Source organism: Arvicanthis niloticus, chromosome 23, assembly GCF_011762505.2.
Source record: "Arvicanthis niloticus isolate mArvNil1 chromosome 23, mArvNil1.pat.X, whole genome shotgun sequence".
Taxonomy (NCBI): domain Eukaryota; kingdom Metazoa; phylum Chordata; class Mammalia; order Rodentia; family Muridae; genus Arvicanthis; species Arvicanthis niloticus.
In genome coordinates this window covers 16,278,357-16,295,867 of record NC_133430.1, presented here as the reverse complement: position 1 = coordinate 16,295,867, position 17,511 = coordinate 16,278,357, and the positions used below count along the sequence as shown (strand labels likewise).

General features: G+C 49.3%; 1 protein-coding gene across 2 annotated transcripts in view; it reads left to right on the top strand.

The window, feature by feature from the left end:
* Positions 1-7,103: 7,103 nt before the first annotated feature.
* Positions 7,104-17,511, top strand: part of Rin3 (Ras and Rab interactor 3) — a 104,862-nt gene continuing 94,454 nt past the window's right edge. Inside the window, exon 1 of one of the 2 annotated variants that reach the window (XM_076921356.1) lies at positions 7,104-7,452. In XM_076921356.1, coding sequence (XP_076777471.1) covers positions 7,412-7,452 — 41 coding nt within the window. In that variant the 5' untranslated portion in view covers positions 7,104-7,411. Of the gene's footprint in view, positions 7,453-7,843; positions 7,910-17,511 lie in introns of those variants that run through there. The other variant, XM_076921355.1, reaches the window with a different exon arrangement.

Below are 17,511 nucleotides of genomic sequence, written 5' to 3'. Positions count from 1 at the left end.
TGACTCTCGGCTTTGCTTTTTAATGATAATAAAATACACACCACCCTTCCTTATAATCTCTGTACGGTATTCCCACAAGGTGTTTTTTCTGATTTTTTTTTTTTTGTCAGCTTCTTGTGACTGTAACAACCCCTTTGCAGCTGATAAATGACACAAATACTGTATATGGACATATGTTCGTTTACTGCCAAAGGGAAACATAAATTAGAATTTTAGAACTTTATCCCCTGGTCACACAACTGACTTTGCTATAGTATCAGATAATGGTTCTTGGAAGAATGAAAGAAATAATTGTTCTGGGGTGTTTGTTTGTTTGTTTGTTACAATATAATAGCCAAATATGACACTTTTAAAAGCAGTCTCTTAGCCGGGCGGTGGTGGCTCATGCCTTTAATCCCAGCACTTGGGAGGCAGAGGCAGGCGGATTTCTGAGTTCGAGGCCAGCCTGGTCTACAGAGTGAGTTCCAGGATAGCCAGGGCTATACAGAGAAACCCTGTCTCGAAAAACCAAAAAAAAAAAAATAATAATAATAATAATAATAATAATAATAATAATAATAATAAAAATAAAATAGAGGTGGCAGCCTCTGTGTACACTTCAAAAAATAAAAAAATAAATAAAAAAAAATAAAAGTAGCCTCTTTGAAATCTAATCTGCCCACAACAATCCTGAATTTAAGCATATAGTTTGGTGAGTCTAGAGATGTATAACCAGCCCTGCAGAAACCACCACCATGGAGCTTGTGAGAAGACTCACCATGTGAAGGTGCCTGCCACCAAGCTTGACAACCATGGACCCACATGGGAGGGAGAGAGAACCAACTCCCACAACTGTCCTCTGACCCGCACACTTGCACCCTGGCTCAAGCCTGCCCACACTCACACATACATATCAAACACACAAAATAAGTAAGTAAATACATAAATAAGTGCAAAATAAATCATCTTAAACACCACCTTAAGCAAGATATTGAATAGTTATCTGAGTATCCTCATGTGTGAACGCAGGCTGTGACACAGATGCAGAAGATGATGGTGATGTGTGTGCATAGTTCTAGGCTAATGTCAGTGTCCTCTTGATCAGGTTTTATCTCCTGCCAATGCAACTGAGGGAAAAGACACACACACACACACACACACACACACACACCTCGGACCTAGTGTAGGTGCTTATTACTATGAGCCATCAGGGGCTGCCCTTCTCCTAATCACAGAGCAGTCATGTGACCTCTACCTAATCGTACAGGGAATTTTAGTCCATAATAGGAGGAAGGTTTTTCCTTTCCTGCAGGACAGATAGACAGACCACATGATCCTGGTAGGTCTCAGGAGTCACCTTGGAGCCATTGGAGAGCTACTCTTAGGTCAACACCAAGGAGGACAGAGCAGGGAGAAGGACTAAGTATCAGTAGCTGATGGCAACATCCAAACCCCTGATTCCTTCCCATATAGATTCAGCCACAGCAGGCAACTTCCAAGATGGCGCTGCCTCATGCCTGCTATGCACATTCCCTTCAGTGACCTGATTTGCTTCTGGCAACACAAAGTAAGATGTCATCTCTGTAATTAGGTTGTATAAGAATGGACTTCCCAGCTTTGATGCAAGAGGCCTCCCTTGGTGGCCATCTCAGTCTGAACATATTGAGGAGTATGAAGAGCTGAGGAAGGTGACTGAGACCCTCAGCCCAAAGCCCTTAAGGGACTCGATCCTGCCAATGTGCCTGCCTGGGAGCAGATTCCTCCCTGGCTGTGCATACAGAGGATACTCCAGCCTGGCATCATTCAGCTACTGCCTGGGAAACAAGGTGACTGAAGAAGCAACCCTCGGTGTGTGCAGACTCTACTGCACAGATAGGGCTGTGTGTTTCAGGCTCTCAGGCTTAAGTGACAGCTGCTTCTCCCCGAAGAGCCTAATGGCATGTCTGCTCAACCAGGGCAGACGAGTGATTCTGTATGGACATAGCACAGGGTGATTGGTTTTGCAACAACGGTGTATCCATTGTAGGCTTAGATTTTTTTCAAAACCTACTTTAATAAGAGTTCTTAAACACTTCAACCTCCCTTCTAGCCCCCTGACCAAAGGTAGGGCAAAAAGATGGTTAATAGGACCAGGGGGATGCAGATCTGTTTAGAAATAGTTCTTTGGGGGATGATTCCAATCTTTGTTGTCAGGATATCAGCAGTCCAGTTCAAAACATTAAACATGAATCAGTAGTGGCAGTCCAGTCAAATCAGCAAACACCAGACACAAATCAGTAGCAGTGGCTGGATCCAGAAGAAACCACAAGGCTCTGCCTAATCGGTGCTAGACCACAGAAGCGGCAAGAAGCAGCCAGAGTACCACTAGAAGGTCTGTGGTGTGTTTCTCTCTACAAAGTCACAACTAAGCAATAATCAGCAAGGAGTTGCAAGACAAACCAATGCAAGAGCATCATTTGTGGTCTACTTATAGTCTTTCCAAACACCATGGTCCTCTCTCGTGTCTGCTTCAGCAAAACATCCTCTCATTCGACAGCTTCCAGAAAAGCATCACATGACACAATCTCCAAGAAACCAGAAGCCGGGCAGTGGTGGCACACGCCTTTAATCCCAGCACTTGGGAGGCAGAGGCAGGTGGATTTCTGAGTTCAAGGCCAGCCTGGTCTACAGAGTGAGTTCCAGGACAGCCAGGGCTACACAGAGAAACCCTGCCTCGAAAAAAAAAAAACCCAGAAATTTCCACTTCAATCCATACTCCAAAGCCTGGGGAAATGGAGGTGTGGGGAGAAGAGGGAAACCCACAAAGCTGCTTTCGCCTGATCTCTTGTTTCATGGTTTCTGCAGTCAGGTGTTTAGACAGGGCTCATCTGGTGACATTTCTATCCCTTACTATGTCAACAGATACACCTGAGTGGCAGCCATCTGACAGCAGCTGTGCTGGCATATCCAGTGTGTTGGTTACTGCTGGTTGTTTTTTCTTTCTTTCTTTCTTTTTCTTTTTTTTTTTTTTTTTTTTTTTTTTTTTTTTTTTTTTTTTGGTTTTTTGAGACAGGGTTTCTCTGTATGGCCCTGGCTGTCCGGGAACTCACTCTGTAGACCAGGCTGACCTCGAACTCAGAAATCTGCCTGCCTCTGCCTCCCAAGTGCTGGGATTAAAGGCGTGCACCACCACCACCCGGCATTATTCTTAAGGCTCACAGTTGGCCCTGATTTGTAAGCCCAGGAGAGCTGGTCCTGTCCCTTCTTGGTTACCACAGGAAGAAGAGCTGCCCTTGCCCCTTGCCTAGGCAAAGCGGGAGAGTTGGGCCGTAGTGGTACAGGCACAGGAGAGATGGTGGGTTGACCTCTCCCAACACACACCAAAGGACCCACAGGGCCTGACCAGTGGACTGACTAGCCAAGTCCTTTAGCTTCCAGCTGGGTTGGCAATCCAGCCACCACAGTCATAGCAGCCTGGGCTTCCTTCCTGGTTGGTTCCCCTAGGCCCACTGCTGGTGGTCTCTGCAGGGCATGATTGTCTGTTTCTGGGTCTGGTAACACCCATTCCTCCTCTTTGGGGCTTAGGATGGTAATGGGTCTGGAGAGGTGGCACTCTTGCTGTTCTCTCTTTTCTTTGATACAAGGTCTCCCAACATAGCCCAGGCTAGCCTGAACTTGCTATCTTCCTGCTACAGCCTCTGGAGTGCTGGGATTCTAAGTGTATGCTGCCACACTTAGCTCCTATGCATTTCCTAAATCCTTCTCATTTTAGTCAAATCAGAAAAGACATTTGTTCCCTTGGTGACAGGACTGACAACTCGAGGGCCTAGTTACAGTACAAGTAGCCTTTTAAAAAAAAAAAGTTTTTGTTTTTCTGAAACTTGGTTTCTCTGTGTGTAGCCCTGGCTGTCCTGGAACTTGCTCTGTAGACCAGGCTAGCCTTAAACCCATAGATCCACCTATTTCTGCCTCTGCCTCTGCCTCCTGAGTGCTGGGATCAAAGATGTTCACACCAGCAGCTGGCTCAAACAGCCATTTCAAATAGGCGGCATCCCAGCTTCTGACAAAAGCACTCTGTCAATTCTGCTAGTCCTCATGACATCCTATGAGGTAGGCAGGATTGTTAACACACCTTACAGGTAAAGAGAGTAAGACACAGAGAGTCAAAGTAACTAGTCTAAGATTACACAGCCACAAAGTAGCAAAGCCTGGCTTTGAACCCTGAAGTCATTGTTCTTCTTATCTACTATAGCATAGCAAAATACACTGCTTGCTAGAACATCTTATTCTAAACCTATCAGAGCAAGGTTTGGGAGGGTATTGAAAAGCAAAACTGGGCTATGAAAACTTTGTCTTTATTAAATATCCCCCTAAACTCCAGGACACTTAGAGTTGGCCTTCAAAAGCCCCCATTTTCCTGCTGGGGACCCAGCTATTCGAAACCTTGTATAGACGGAGGAGAAGGCTGAAGAATCCAGGGAGGTGAGCACTACCCTAGGAGTACCCAGAGATGCAGATCAAGCTTACAGGTGTGAATCATGGCAGGTCCTCACACGGCCATTGAGTGTGCTGAGATGCAAGACTAGAGAGAGTAGGGGGAGGGGTGGTTGGGGAGTGGAAAAGGAAGAGAGTCTAGACAAGCGGACTGCACATCATCACTAACAGTGTCCACTCAGCCTTCTGGAATCTTGGTAGCCCCACCCCGGGTCAGTTATCATCAAGAGTATCTCCATGGTACATACCTAAGGAATTGTGGCTTCACAGAGCAAGTGAATGGCCAGCCTTCAGGAGGCCTCTGTTGGGACAGGAGAAAGGCCTGGGACTGTTCTGTGGAACTCAGGGTATTAGGGGTTTGTCCAGTGTCAGAGCCGTGCTCTGGAAGGGAACCTATGGGGTCTGAGAGTGTAGGGTTACTCATATCAGCCTGAAGAGCTGCTTAGATGCAAGCAGTAGGATGGTCCACTGACCTAGATCCAAGGACACCTAGGAGTGGCTTGTGGGTTTATTGGAGGAACCACAGCCAAAGATTCCTCCCTGCAGGAGTGCTCCCTTCCTTCTCTCATCTGTGCTGACTCTGTCAAAGATGAACAATGGAGTCTCTGAGAAAGCTGTACTGGCTGCTGCCCAGAGTCCCGGGGCTGGATTTGAACACGTGGCTGCCTTCTATACCCAGGTCTCAAGCAGGAAACTACAGGACTGTTGATGGAGATGATAGCAAGGTGACTGTGGCTCAGGGAAGAGCTAGCCTTGGAGAAGAAACGCCTGAAGGGCCTGGTGGTTCCCTGAGAGGGTGGCTGGCATGGCGGGGAATCTGAGTGCATGGTGGGGAAGCTGTGTAAGTCGGAATGGCTAAGGTTGCTCCCTGGAGACCACACTTTTGTGTCTTCCAAAAAGAAAAACTAGTCTGATTGGGATGCAGTTCGCCAACTTAAAGTGTATAATTTGATGGTTTTCAGTATAGCCACAAAGTTGTGCAATGAATACCACAGTCAATTTAAAAACATTTTCATCACCCCTGAAGAAACCCCATAGCCATTGGCAGTTGCTCCTCACTCCCCACCCCATACACACACACACACACACACACACACACACACACACACACACTTCTAGAGAACACCAGTTTACTTTCTGTCTCTGTGAAATTGCCTACTCTGAACACTTCATGTAAATGGAATGTGTGTTTAGGGCTTCTGTCACTTCAAATGTTTTCGAGATTCATCTGTACAGAAGCACCAGGTTGTTGGGGCCCCATTCATTCTGTGGTTCAACAATATTCCCTGATTGAATATCCCTTATCACACCCTATATGATTGCTTCCACACTGGTTGCTTCCACACACTGGCTATTGTAAAGAGTTTGTATTTCCTTCCTTTTCTTTCTTTCTTTTTTTCTTGAATGTAGGGTCTCTCATACACATGCCAGGCAAGCATTCTACCTTTGAGCTCTAGCTCCAGCTCTGGACAACACGAGTAAGACTGATATGGACAGTCATGTGCAAGGTTTTGCATGTACACTCTATGACAGATAGCTTTAATTTGTCAACTTGACACAACCTAGAATCACTGAGAAGAAATTCTCAGTAAGGGATTGTCTGCATTAGTTCGGCCTGTGAGTATGCTGGTAAGGGAATGTCTTAATTATTGATGTGGGAAGACTCAACTCACTGTGGGCAGCTCTATTCCCTATACAGGGTGTCCTGAACTATGTAAGAGTAGAGAGAGTGTGCTGATCACAAACCAGGCAAACATGGCTACATTCATTTCTTTTTGCTCTTGACTGGATGTCAGGTGACCAGCTGTTTGACATCCTGCCTTGACTTCCCCACAATGATGAACTGTAACCTGGAATTGAAAGCTGAAATAACCCCCTTTGGGTGTGTACTTTCCCCTTCTGAGGAACTGCCAAGGCTGCTTCCCAAAGCAGCTGCCCCATTTACCGGTCCCACCCGGAGACTGTTAACTATGTTTCTTTTCTCATTTTCACAGGCCGACTGGGAGGAAATGCCAAGAGAGAAGTGATTGTGAGGGGTGTGTGGACACTCTAGCATCAGTGTGTAATAGTAGGTAGAGGCCAAGGATGTGGAATAGAAGTTGGGTTACTCTTATAATGCACAAGACAAATAGTCCCAAGCACAAAACATTTCATCTGTCCCCAGTTGTCTAAATAATGCCCGGGCTGAGAATGAATTAAATAAGGTGGTATCTTGAGGTCCGTTATTAGCCGGTCTTACGGGCTTAGCTGGCTCAGGAGACATTTTTGAGTGTCTGGGAGCTTAAAGAAGAGGCCTCATGCCTCGCGGTTGTTGTGTAAACCGACAAGTTTTCTCTTTAGCCTCTGTCTGGGTGCGGTACTTAGCACAGGTGCCTTAGATGTCAGGCTTGATAGACGTTATCTGCCTTGTTAAATAGCTTATCAACAGAGGGGGCATCAAAGAGAGACAGCATGGCCACCTGTGGGGGACGTGGAGGAGGTCGCCTTGGAAACCGGGGTGGGGGTGGGTCGTGGCTCCCCCTGGGACGAAAGAGGTCCCATTCGGGCCCTGGGCCTCGTCACCTGCCGGCCCTGAGTGGCGCGTTGCCCGGTGCCAACTTGGAGACTTTCCTGTGAGTTTCCCTCGCAGGCTCTGGGCGGCCACAGTCCGTGCTGTCCTCGACCCCAGCACCGCCCGCCGCCAGGCCCGGCCCCAGGGGCGCGGCCGGGCTTCCGCGCGCCCCAGGGGGCTCCCTGCTGCGAGCAGCCGCGGCCGAATGGCTTCTGACAAAAAACCCTTGACCACCAGGGCCGGCCTCTTCCTGCGAGCCCCGCGCGCTGCGATCCAGGAAGTGGAAGGCAGCCGCCCCGCGCTTCCCCACTGGGCGCGCGGCTGGCGGCGGCGCCCGGCCCGGCCCTCGGCGAGGGACAGCGCCAGCGCCACGCGGAGGTCGCCGCGTCCCCAATCGCCGGCTCCACGATGCGACGCGCCGAGGCGCCCGCGAGCGCCCACCCTGCCGGGTAAGTGGCAACCCGCGCCCAACGCTCCCCAGGTGGCCCGCGTCCTGCCCCTTTTGCTCAGCTTGGTCCCCGAGAGTCCTGGGTGCTCCGGATAGGGCTCTGGGCTACCGGACTTCGTGGATGTCATGCTGAAATGGACACCCCCGCACCACCACCCCCGCGCGCGATCCCCCAACAGGGACCAAGGCCGAACCTGGGTTCTGCAAGGAAAGGGGGCGGCCTTGGTGACTGCTGCACTTGGCCAAACTTTCAAACCCGGACTTTGTTAACTGGAAAAGCAGCGCACACTGTGAGGCTCGGCCGGTTTGGTAAAAGTATGTTTGAGCCCGGGGTGTCTGTGTAGACTTGGCTCCAGCCTGGCTGAACTTTGGATGCAAGCACTCGCTGCCCCAATCCAGCCAGCCCCATGCACCACGATGCACCGCTGCTCTGCCTGAACCCCAGCTTTCGCCTTCAGGTCCTGGGGCCGGGGGTGGGGGTGGGGTGGGGAGTAGGGTTGTAGATAAGAAGCACCTACAACTTCAGACAGGCCCATCCAGCTCTCTGCCTGGATTGAGGCGCCGCCAGGATCCTATCTGCTACCCTGATGGTTCCGTTGGGGACAGTGACCTTTGGACTGACCTTTGCAGAGCCTGATGTGTGAGGAGGGTCTAGGGTGCTCGGGTGTAAATGATTGGTGGGATCCCCAGACGCAGACGCAGTATGAAGTGTGTGAAACTAAATGGCTTGGGGACAGCCATTCGGAAGGGATTCCTACTTTTGTGCTCTTCCCTACCCCCCACCTCGAGACCTGGGACACTGCCCAGAGCTGCACACGGCTGGGAATGTCCTGTCATCCCGCCCAGTCCTGAGAGTAGCTCAGAAAGGGTCAGGTTTGAAGCAGCACCGAGTAGGAAGCGATTTCTGTGAAAGCCTTCCAGAACTTTCTGAGGTGCGGTGGATGACAGGCGAATCTGGGGTACCATACTTAGTATTTCCGTTTAAAAGTCCCGGGCCTAGTCCTGGGTGAATTCCCGTGGTTGCCTATTTTAATTCATGTGACCTCATCTCTTTGAGCCTCCATTCTTTAGAACCGGAATGCTATCTCGACACATTTTGTGCCCTCTGGGGTTTGGGGACAGTAGGATGTAACTGGCCCCCATTTGGATAGGAGGGACTGGGAGTGTCCTGTGGAGGGTGGAGGGGGCTTAAGTCATGAAGATTCGGCTGCCTCCTTCCTCCTACCCCCAATCTTAGCTACAGCCACAGCCCGGAAATTCTGTGTTGATGCTTCCCTTGGAAGTGCTCTCTGCAGAGACAAATGTCATCTGCTGGGAAACTGGGGATTCCGATGTGGAAGGGGGTCTCCTGGGAGCAAGTATCTGCTATACCCTGGATGGGAAGGTAAAGCCAGCTAGTAAAGGAGGGTGAGGAATCAGGTTCTGATCTCACCTACTTCCCCATTTTTCCCCCGAGGATGGCCTGCCCTGGCCCCATCTCCTGCTTTTCTTTGTTCACGTCTGTGCCAGTGATTTCATTGTGCCTCAGTTTACTTACAAAGATAATCAGTAGTCACTACTGATCACCACTACATCAGTCTTCACAGGTTGTTTTTGAGGGTTAAATTAGTAGAAAGCATTTCACAGATTGGCTGGGAGGGGACATCCTCAGCAGCTATCAGCATCACTGTCATCTGTTGGGTGGGACCCTTCATTTTGCCAACTGGGTGATCTGCCTCATCTGAGACTCCAGAGTCCTATAACCACTCCCTCTTCCAGCCACCCTTGGCCTCCTTTTTTTTCTTTCTTTCTTTCTTTCTTTTTTTCTTTTTTTTTTTTTTTCCGAGACAGATCTCTCACTGAGCCTGGACCTCACTGATTCAGCTAGACTGCCTGGCCCTTAAGCTGCAGGGGTCCACCTGTCTCTGCCCTGTCTACTCCAATGCCTGGCTTTTGCATGAGTTCTGGAAAATCAGCCTCAGGTCCTCCTGCTTACCATCAGTGGGCACCCTCTGCATACAGAAGCCGGAGTGAGCCTCTAACTGATGGGTCTGCTTCTTCTAATGGCCTTGGTGCCTGCTCAGGGACCGGTCCCTTTCAAGTATTTTACAATACCCTGCTCCTGAGCCTCACATCTAGATACTCAGGGACCTTTTACCCCAAGTCACCCCTAGGCCCAGCTGCCACCAGGACTGGTCCTGAAAGCTTTTTGAGTCTATTCTTGTACCCTACAGGTCCAGAGCCCCCTTCTTTCTTGAGTGAGAGACATTCAGACAGCTGAGGACTGCTACCTCCAAGCAGCCAGGAGAGTGTCCCTTGAGTTCTGAGTCCTAGAATGAAAATTCTGCTTCTTGTTTAAACAGCTGGCTGGGAACAGAGGGGATGCACATGGGTCACCAGCTACACTGGGTGCAGCCATGTTTTCCCTTCCACTGTGCGAGGCTCCACCATTCATTCAAGACTGTTAATAACTCCTAAAGCATTCTCAGGGGTCTCAGGGGACATAAATTGGGCAGGGGGTATGAGGAACCCTCCGAGCATTCTAGGTATGTGCTTAGAAGAGGTCACTGGGAAGAGAGGACGTTCAGGAGAGGGTAAGAAAATCTAGAACATTCTAAGGGGTGGGGCAGTGTGGTTAGTAGGAGCTAGTGCTGCAGAAAGCGGGGGCTTGTAGGGGTTGGGAGGTCTTTGGTGAATGCTTAGGGCCCCACAGAGGTTTTCATAGAGGGTGACAGACTGTAGGTGGACAGACAGCAGCCTGAGAGGAAGGGTGGCTGTGGTAGCCTGGTAGCCAGCCGTAGCCAGGATGGACACTTGAGGCAAGAGAAGTTAGGGTGGCAGACTTTGTTGATGAATCTGTTAGATGAATAGAGTTGAGGAAAAGGGACATTGCAGGAGAGGCTGGAATGGAGGAAGGCTACTGCCCGGGCTCAGACACCTAACTGTATAGAGTCCTGGGAAGGTGGGTAAGGGTATCCCTCAGAGCCCGTGAGAGCTGGAAGTTTCCGAGCCTCAGGGGAGACCCGGCAAGCACCAACACCTCCACGCTCTGGCAAGCAGCCGGTTCATTTTCCTAGGTTTGCTACATTGTGGGTTTACTTAAGATTGTATTTGTAAAAGGATTCCTCTCCTGTAATAAATGTGCCTGACCCAGTCTGTGTTTGATGTAACCATGAGGCAACAGAGATTCTGAGAGAGGAAGGTGGACTTGGGTCTCCTGAGCCTCTGACCTGATATAGTACAGGCTCTGCAGAGGCATCCATAGTCTCTCTAGGCTTTGAGACTGGGAGGTCTTCCAGGAGGAGGTGCATAGAGCAGGGCCTCAGCTCCCACAGCTCTGCTGCTGTCTCTGGCTTCTTGGCTTCCAGGGTCTGTTGTTCTCTTGACTGACAGAAACCCTGGTCTGGGACAATGAAGGGTTTTCTTACCAGGGATGTGGGGGAGGGGTGCAGTTAGCATGGCATGGAAGAGTCTAAGCTCAGGGCCCCTGTTCCCCTCCTGGACTTGCCTTTCTCTTGATGCCTGCCTGGCCTGGGGCCCAGAGTCTATGTAGAAAACTTAAGATCTTATGAGGCACTTGTACTCTAACACAGATGGGGTCCAGAAATCACAAGTGAGGAAGCCTATATACGGCACCTCTGCTGGAAGCAGAAGCAGGCATGATATGAGAGGCAGGCTTCTTATCATCCTCTCCACCTCCCACAACTGAAGGAGTGGGAGCTGGCCTTCAGGGTCCCGAGGGTGACTGCCATTTCTTCCCTCAGGCCCTCCCCCAGGTTCCACCTGTCATGGCCAGTGAATCATCCCTTGGTTCTTTGTCACTAGACAATGACAAATGAGCTGAACTGGCAGGCAGCCACAGAGAAGGGAGGGAAAGCTGCAGAAGAGAGGAGCCTGGAAGGGCTTGGAGATGGGTTCCTCCGCAGGTCCTGAAGGGAAGGCGTAGCGCTGCATTCCCCGGGAGTGGAGGAGCCTATAGCTTCTCCACTGACTTTGGAAAAAGAAGTCAGCCTTTGGCCCAGGGGAGATTGATGGGAAAGGTACAGGAGTATGGAGGTGGCTGTCTGGCCACTGCTAGAGTTTGAGAGAGTTATATTCCTAGAGAGAAACCAAGCATAGGGGAGGAGAGCTAGGAGAACCCCTGAAATTCTCAAGCTGCTCACTGAGAGCTGTCAGCTCCTCATTGTGAGTCATCTTGTTCCTGGTTGGTGGTGACTTGGTTGGGGTTCCTATTGCTGTGATACAACACTGTGCTGAAAAGCAACTTGTAGGGGAGGGGGGCGAGTTTATTTCATCTCATATTGCTGTATCACAGTATCAAAGAAAGTCAGGTTAGGAACTGGCTTCCTCCTCATGACTTGCTCAGCCTGTCTTTTTATAGTACCCAGGACCATCCTGGGTGGCACTGCCCACAGTGAGCTGGACCCTCGAACATCAAGTAAGAAAATCAATCAGTCAATCATCAATTAATCATCAATTAAGAAAATGCAACACAGGCCAATCTGGTGGAGGCATTTTCTCAACTGAAGTTCCCTCTTTGAAAATGACTCTAACTTGTGTCAACCTGATATAAAAGTAGCCAGCACAGTGGGTTAGTGCTGATCTGACAACCAGTTCTAGATCTTTCAGTCAAGGCACCGACTGCCCAGAACCTGCCTTTTATTTTTAGAATCAGGAGGTTACACTGCTTTGTCCTGGAGGGAGGTCTGGACCATGGAAGTCTCCCCCACTGCTGAACCTAGGGATCAAAACCACAACTTTAATGGCTTTTCTGATACAATGTAACCAAAAAGAAAGCGGTAGGCCATTTCAGCTCCTTTTGCGTACTTCCAGCCTCTTGTCACCTCAAGGGCATGCTCACCTGTTTAAAAGGTCCCTCCAGGGAGTTTAGACTACAGTGTGGGGTAACTTCCCTCTGTAGCAGATGGTGACCCCAAAGGCAGAGATGCCTGGATACCCAGGAATGGAACCCAGTTGAGCCCCTTTCTCCCACGGTCCCTAACTGTCAGGATGTTGTGGGCCCTTCTCGGGGATGAGGCAGAGTGAAACATCTCTTGAGCCTGAAGAATGGAAGTAGGCTTGGGGTGCAAGTGCTGGAGTCCCTGGCTGCCTCACAAGGTTCCAAGTGTAGGTCTCTAAACTCAGAGAAACTCAGAATCTCAAGGTGCTATTGTCGGGGGATGGTTTTTCTTAGATCTAAAGGCTGTTTAGGGATGGGCACATAGTAGATCATCCGTAGAGCTAAAGGGCATCCTGAGGTCCTGTCCCTCCCAAGTCTGGGGACTGCTTTCCAAGGAATCAGTTCTCTGTGGCTCTAGTCCCCAAATAATTTGACTCTCACCTCTGTGCCTGTTCCATGGACATCCAGGAATTTCCTCCAGTGCTGGACCAGTGGGAATGGATCCTACAATAAAACTAGGGTACACTACAGGGTGGGCAGTGAGTGCTTCTTCCTGCCAATGGCTAGAAAGGTAGTTCACAGAATAGTCTAGAATATACTACTGTCCTAAGAAACAAAGACAGACACAGAAAGAAGGCTTCTGGGTCACCCCTTTGTCCAAGCAGCTGGGAAGAAATGCTTTCTCATACTGTGGGTTTATTTGATAAAACTGGTCTTGCAAAAGAGCTGAGTTTGAGAGCTCCCATGGATAAGGCCAGAAGTTTCCTAGTGGGACACTTGGTGACTGATGGAGGGGTAGGCAGGCCTCTCTGGTGAGGGACAGCATCAAGCAAGTCTGAGTGACTTCCAAATGAATAAAGATAGTAAGGAGGTCCCAACAACCTTCAGTTGTCTACATGTGTCCTGTGACATCAACCTTTGCCAGGGTGGAATGATGGATGTATGAGGAAGCCTGGGAAGGGTTCTCTGGCTCCCTGACAGAGTGAGGCCTCTTCACCACACACCCAGGCCTTCTTCATGTCAGTTAGCCCCTGTATAGGAAGCCAGGAAGTGACTCCGTGTCCTCCACATCCATTCAGCAGGTGAGAGTGCACTTGAAGAGAAAGATGGATGGACTGGCCAGAATAATCTTTCCTCAGATAGCAACAATGCAGAAGGAAGGCCTTTCCAGACTCTGTCCGCCTTAGCTTTTCACAGAAGAATCTGGAAGTACCTTGGTTTCCACTTCAGGTGCAATGCCTCTCCTCTCCTGGATCAAGGCTGTCAAGGGCTACACCAAAGCGGGAACAATGCCAGTGGTCACAGAGCCCCTCAGGAGTCTCTCCAACTCCTGGGATGTCCCCACTCTGTCAGTACATTTAAAAGACTGTGCCAGCCTGAGACAGAATCTTAGTTCCTTTCAGACAGAGCGGCCTTTCTCTGAAGTGGTTGTGGTCAGGGCTTGTCTGTACCTGAGGTAGCTACAGTGAGCTCAGGCCACATCCTATGAAGCGTTGGCCCAGGCTCCAGGGAAAGGCTGTATCTTCCTCGTCAAGACCAGGTAGACTGAGAGACCTCCAGTTCTGGCCTGGGAAGGAAAGAATCCACAAGACAGAGGGAGGAATGGGAGATGTGGGGTCTTAGAGGGGCTGTCCTATTGAACACAAGAAAGCTGGCTTCTTGTTATTAATGATTCTGGGATCTTCAAACAAGACAAGACCTTGTTATTCCCTAGGAAGAGGTGAGACCTCAGTTGTGTACACTTGTGAGTGGGGTCCAGTGGGGATGCTAGAGCCTATGGGAGGAGCCTACTTTCTGAAAGGCCTACTAGGGAAGTGAAATAGGCTAGCCCAGAAGGGGAGGGACCACAGGCATTGGGAAGCCCTCCTCCATAGGCTCCTAGGACACAGAGGCTGATGAAAGAGTAAGCCTGGCTGTATTCAGTGTGATGGTCCCTGGCTAATGGGTCAGCTGTCAAGACAGGATTTACCCAGATCTTTTCCCACACTAATGTCTGGTTTCCTCTCTCTCAGCCAGTGTCAGAGGCTGGCCGTGTGGATGTGTCTGGGATGTTAAGGTTAAAGAAGGGTAGCTAAGGGTGGCTTCTGGTGACACTGTCAGTTATACATTATCTTCCTGCTCTACATGCTGGGTACAGCCTCCTTCTAAAGCATATCCTGGCATTCTTCAGTCAGTAAATAGCTTCCTGTTTACTCATCAACTCATTCTCCTACAGCCAGCCAGCCAGCCACCTGCTACCTGTCCACTCATCCATCTGCTAACCCATGCAGCCATCCAGCCAGCTGTCCATCTGTCTACCATCTGTCAATCTATCCATCATCCACCCATCATCCTCCTACCACCAGCCAGCTACTTGCCACCTGTCTGCCTTCCACTTGTTCATTCATACAGCATTGAGCCAGAAGTCCAGTCCATCTATATACCCTCTTTATATTCATTCATCTGTCCATTCATTCATTCATCCATCTCTACATTCATTCATTCATCTGTCTCTCCATCCATTCATCTATTCATCTCTTCACTCATCCATCCATCCATTCATCAGTTCATCTGCCCATCCATCCATCCATCCATCCATCCATCCATCCATCCATTCATCTGCCCATCCATTCACCCATCCATTCATCCATCCATCCATCTGTCCATTCATGTATTCATCTGTTTATCTTTCCATTCATTCTTCAGTTTATCTCTATTCATCTAGCTATTCACTGACCAGTTGGACATCCAGGCTTTTCCAATTTACCCGCTAAGGAGCATGAGATGCATGTTCACAGCTGAGGTACAAGTGTCTACAAGGCACTGTAGACAAAGGTGTCAAGGCAGTACTAACATTGACTGTGATAAGCAGGGAGGGCCTGGTACCAACAGCACTGAAGTTGAGTCTCGAAGGGCAAGTATGTATTAACTGCTGGGATTAGGAATATAGAGAAAGGAATTCAATTAGAAGTTGGCTTGAGTGGGAAGTTGAAGAGTTGGTACAAACCGGTTATGTGTGTGGAACCCTGCAGTCTGGTGTGAGGGCAGAAGAAGGTATTGTATGTGAAGGGATGGAGGGGGTTCCACTTGGCTCTTTGTAGAAGAGTTTAGCTCTTATGATGATACATATCACAGGTCTGTTCCTCCACTTAGTGGCTCAGCAGTGCTGGGTAAGATGTTGCAGCTAAACCTGCCATAGCACCTTCTTCCTCCCACACTGCTAACAGGGTGGCAACCCTAGGGCCCACACTGTTGTCATGGCAACCAGAGACAGTGTTCTCAGCCCTTGGGCTGTGAGACCATCAGGAACTCTGCGTGCGTGTGCACATGTGTGTATGCTGTGCACACACATACACACTATTACACATGTGGGTACTATTAGTTTTCAAACAGTTTTTATTATATACTTTAAAAATTCAAACACAGACAAGACTAATGATATTGAAAGCCTCAAACATGTGTCTCTGAGTCCACACCCAGACCAAATATGCTCGTGTATAATTTTAATCTGTGTGTACATGGGGACTTGTGTTCCTCTTTTTTTGAAGGGTGACTTCGTACTTCTATGTTTCTACATGTGCTAGGGATATGTGTTGCCTGCTGACCTTCATGTAACATTCTTTTAAAATTACATTTTGTGCCATGGTACACAGGTGGCGACCAGGATAACTTCTGGAGTCCATTCTTTCCTTCATGTGGGTACTGGAAATGGAATGCAGGTCATAAAGCTTGGTGTCAGGTGCCCTCACCCACTGAGCCATCTTGCTAGCTTGTGTTATGATCATTTAAGGGGCAGAGTCAGCTTAGTCCTTTTCTGTGTTGGCTGCTTGACATCATCCCAAGTCTCTTATGTGTCGATTGAAACCTTTGAACATGAGTGCAGGTCCAAGGTTTAGACGAACTTCCTTGAGAGTAGTTCTTCATCTCTCTCCAAGAAACTGAATTTGAAGTGAGAGTAAAGCAGAACCTCATGGTCAGCCCCTGCATTTTCGGTGTGTATAACATTTAAGCCAACTGTTTCCCAATTTTCTTGCTGATAGAGATGGTCATTTGGTTAAGGGTGTGAGTAGGGAGTGAAATTTGCTCAAAGATGCCCTTACAAGGAAAGGATTTGTGTTTCCTGTGACTGAAATGCATTGGCTGGAGCTGAGGCAGCCATCTGGGATTCTGAGGTAAACAGAAATGTAGAAGCTATAGGGTTAGGGTCCCAAAACATTAAGCACCATTCTTGGTCTAGATTGTTTACCCAGAGTTCCGTGCGTCTCTTCATAGGAGAGAGGAACACATATTCATTTTGTTTAAGTCACTGTGGTTCCTACTTTCCTACTACAAATTCTACCTCACGAAACAGTTTTATGTTCAAGGTCCTCGTTCTCAGAGGAGGCAGAAGGGAGAAAGGGAGAGAGGAGAGGAGAGGCCGCTCCCTCTGGGACTAGATTACAGGCAAGTGAGCTTTAGGTCTCACTGAAAGCTTCTGGCTATTTATTCTGGCTTGCCGTCTGACTGCAAAGCCTTGTGCTCTGGGATGTGTCAAGCCTTCTCAAGACTTGTTACATAGCACTGTGCAGGTTCACTAACTCAGCCTCGCATGGCTGACAGAGTGGCAGTGGGGGAGGGGGGGAGGAAATTGCATTTTGTTCAAAGCAGAGTGTCAGGACAGCTGTGTGGGAGGTGGGGTGGGCTTGGCCTGCTTCTGGGGAGAGGCAAAGAACACCTTGCTTTAATTTTCACAGAGGCACGTTGCTGGCTGTTGGGGACCCCCAACCAAAGAAGACACTAATCAAGATACTCAGCCCAGAGGAACCTTTCGATGAGGGACAGTGGCCAGGGTTGGGGAGGAGCTTGCATCCCAGGGCTTGGAAGGCACTCGACCCCAGGAGTGAGGGATGCCAGCTTCCATGGTCCCACCCAGGCCTGTAACCATTCACTTCTGTGCCCTTCAGTTTTCCTTGGACTAGGGTCCTCTGAATGGACCCAGTGTGCCCTCTGTAAACCAGGCTACAGCTTGATGAATTTGAGGCTCTCTGGGCTGCTGTGGAGCTCTGTAGGCATTTCCTGTTTTCACTTGGGATCCCACTATGTTGGTTTGCTGCTGACTTGTGAATCCAGGCCCTTACAGCCCGACCGGTTGCTTCAAGTTTGGGTGATCACAAGCTGCAGGCACCTCAGATGTCTGTGCCCAGATTTCATAGTGAAACCAAC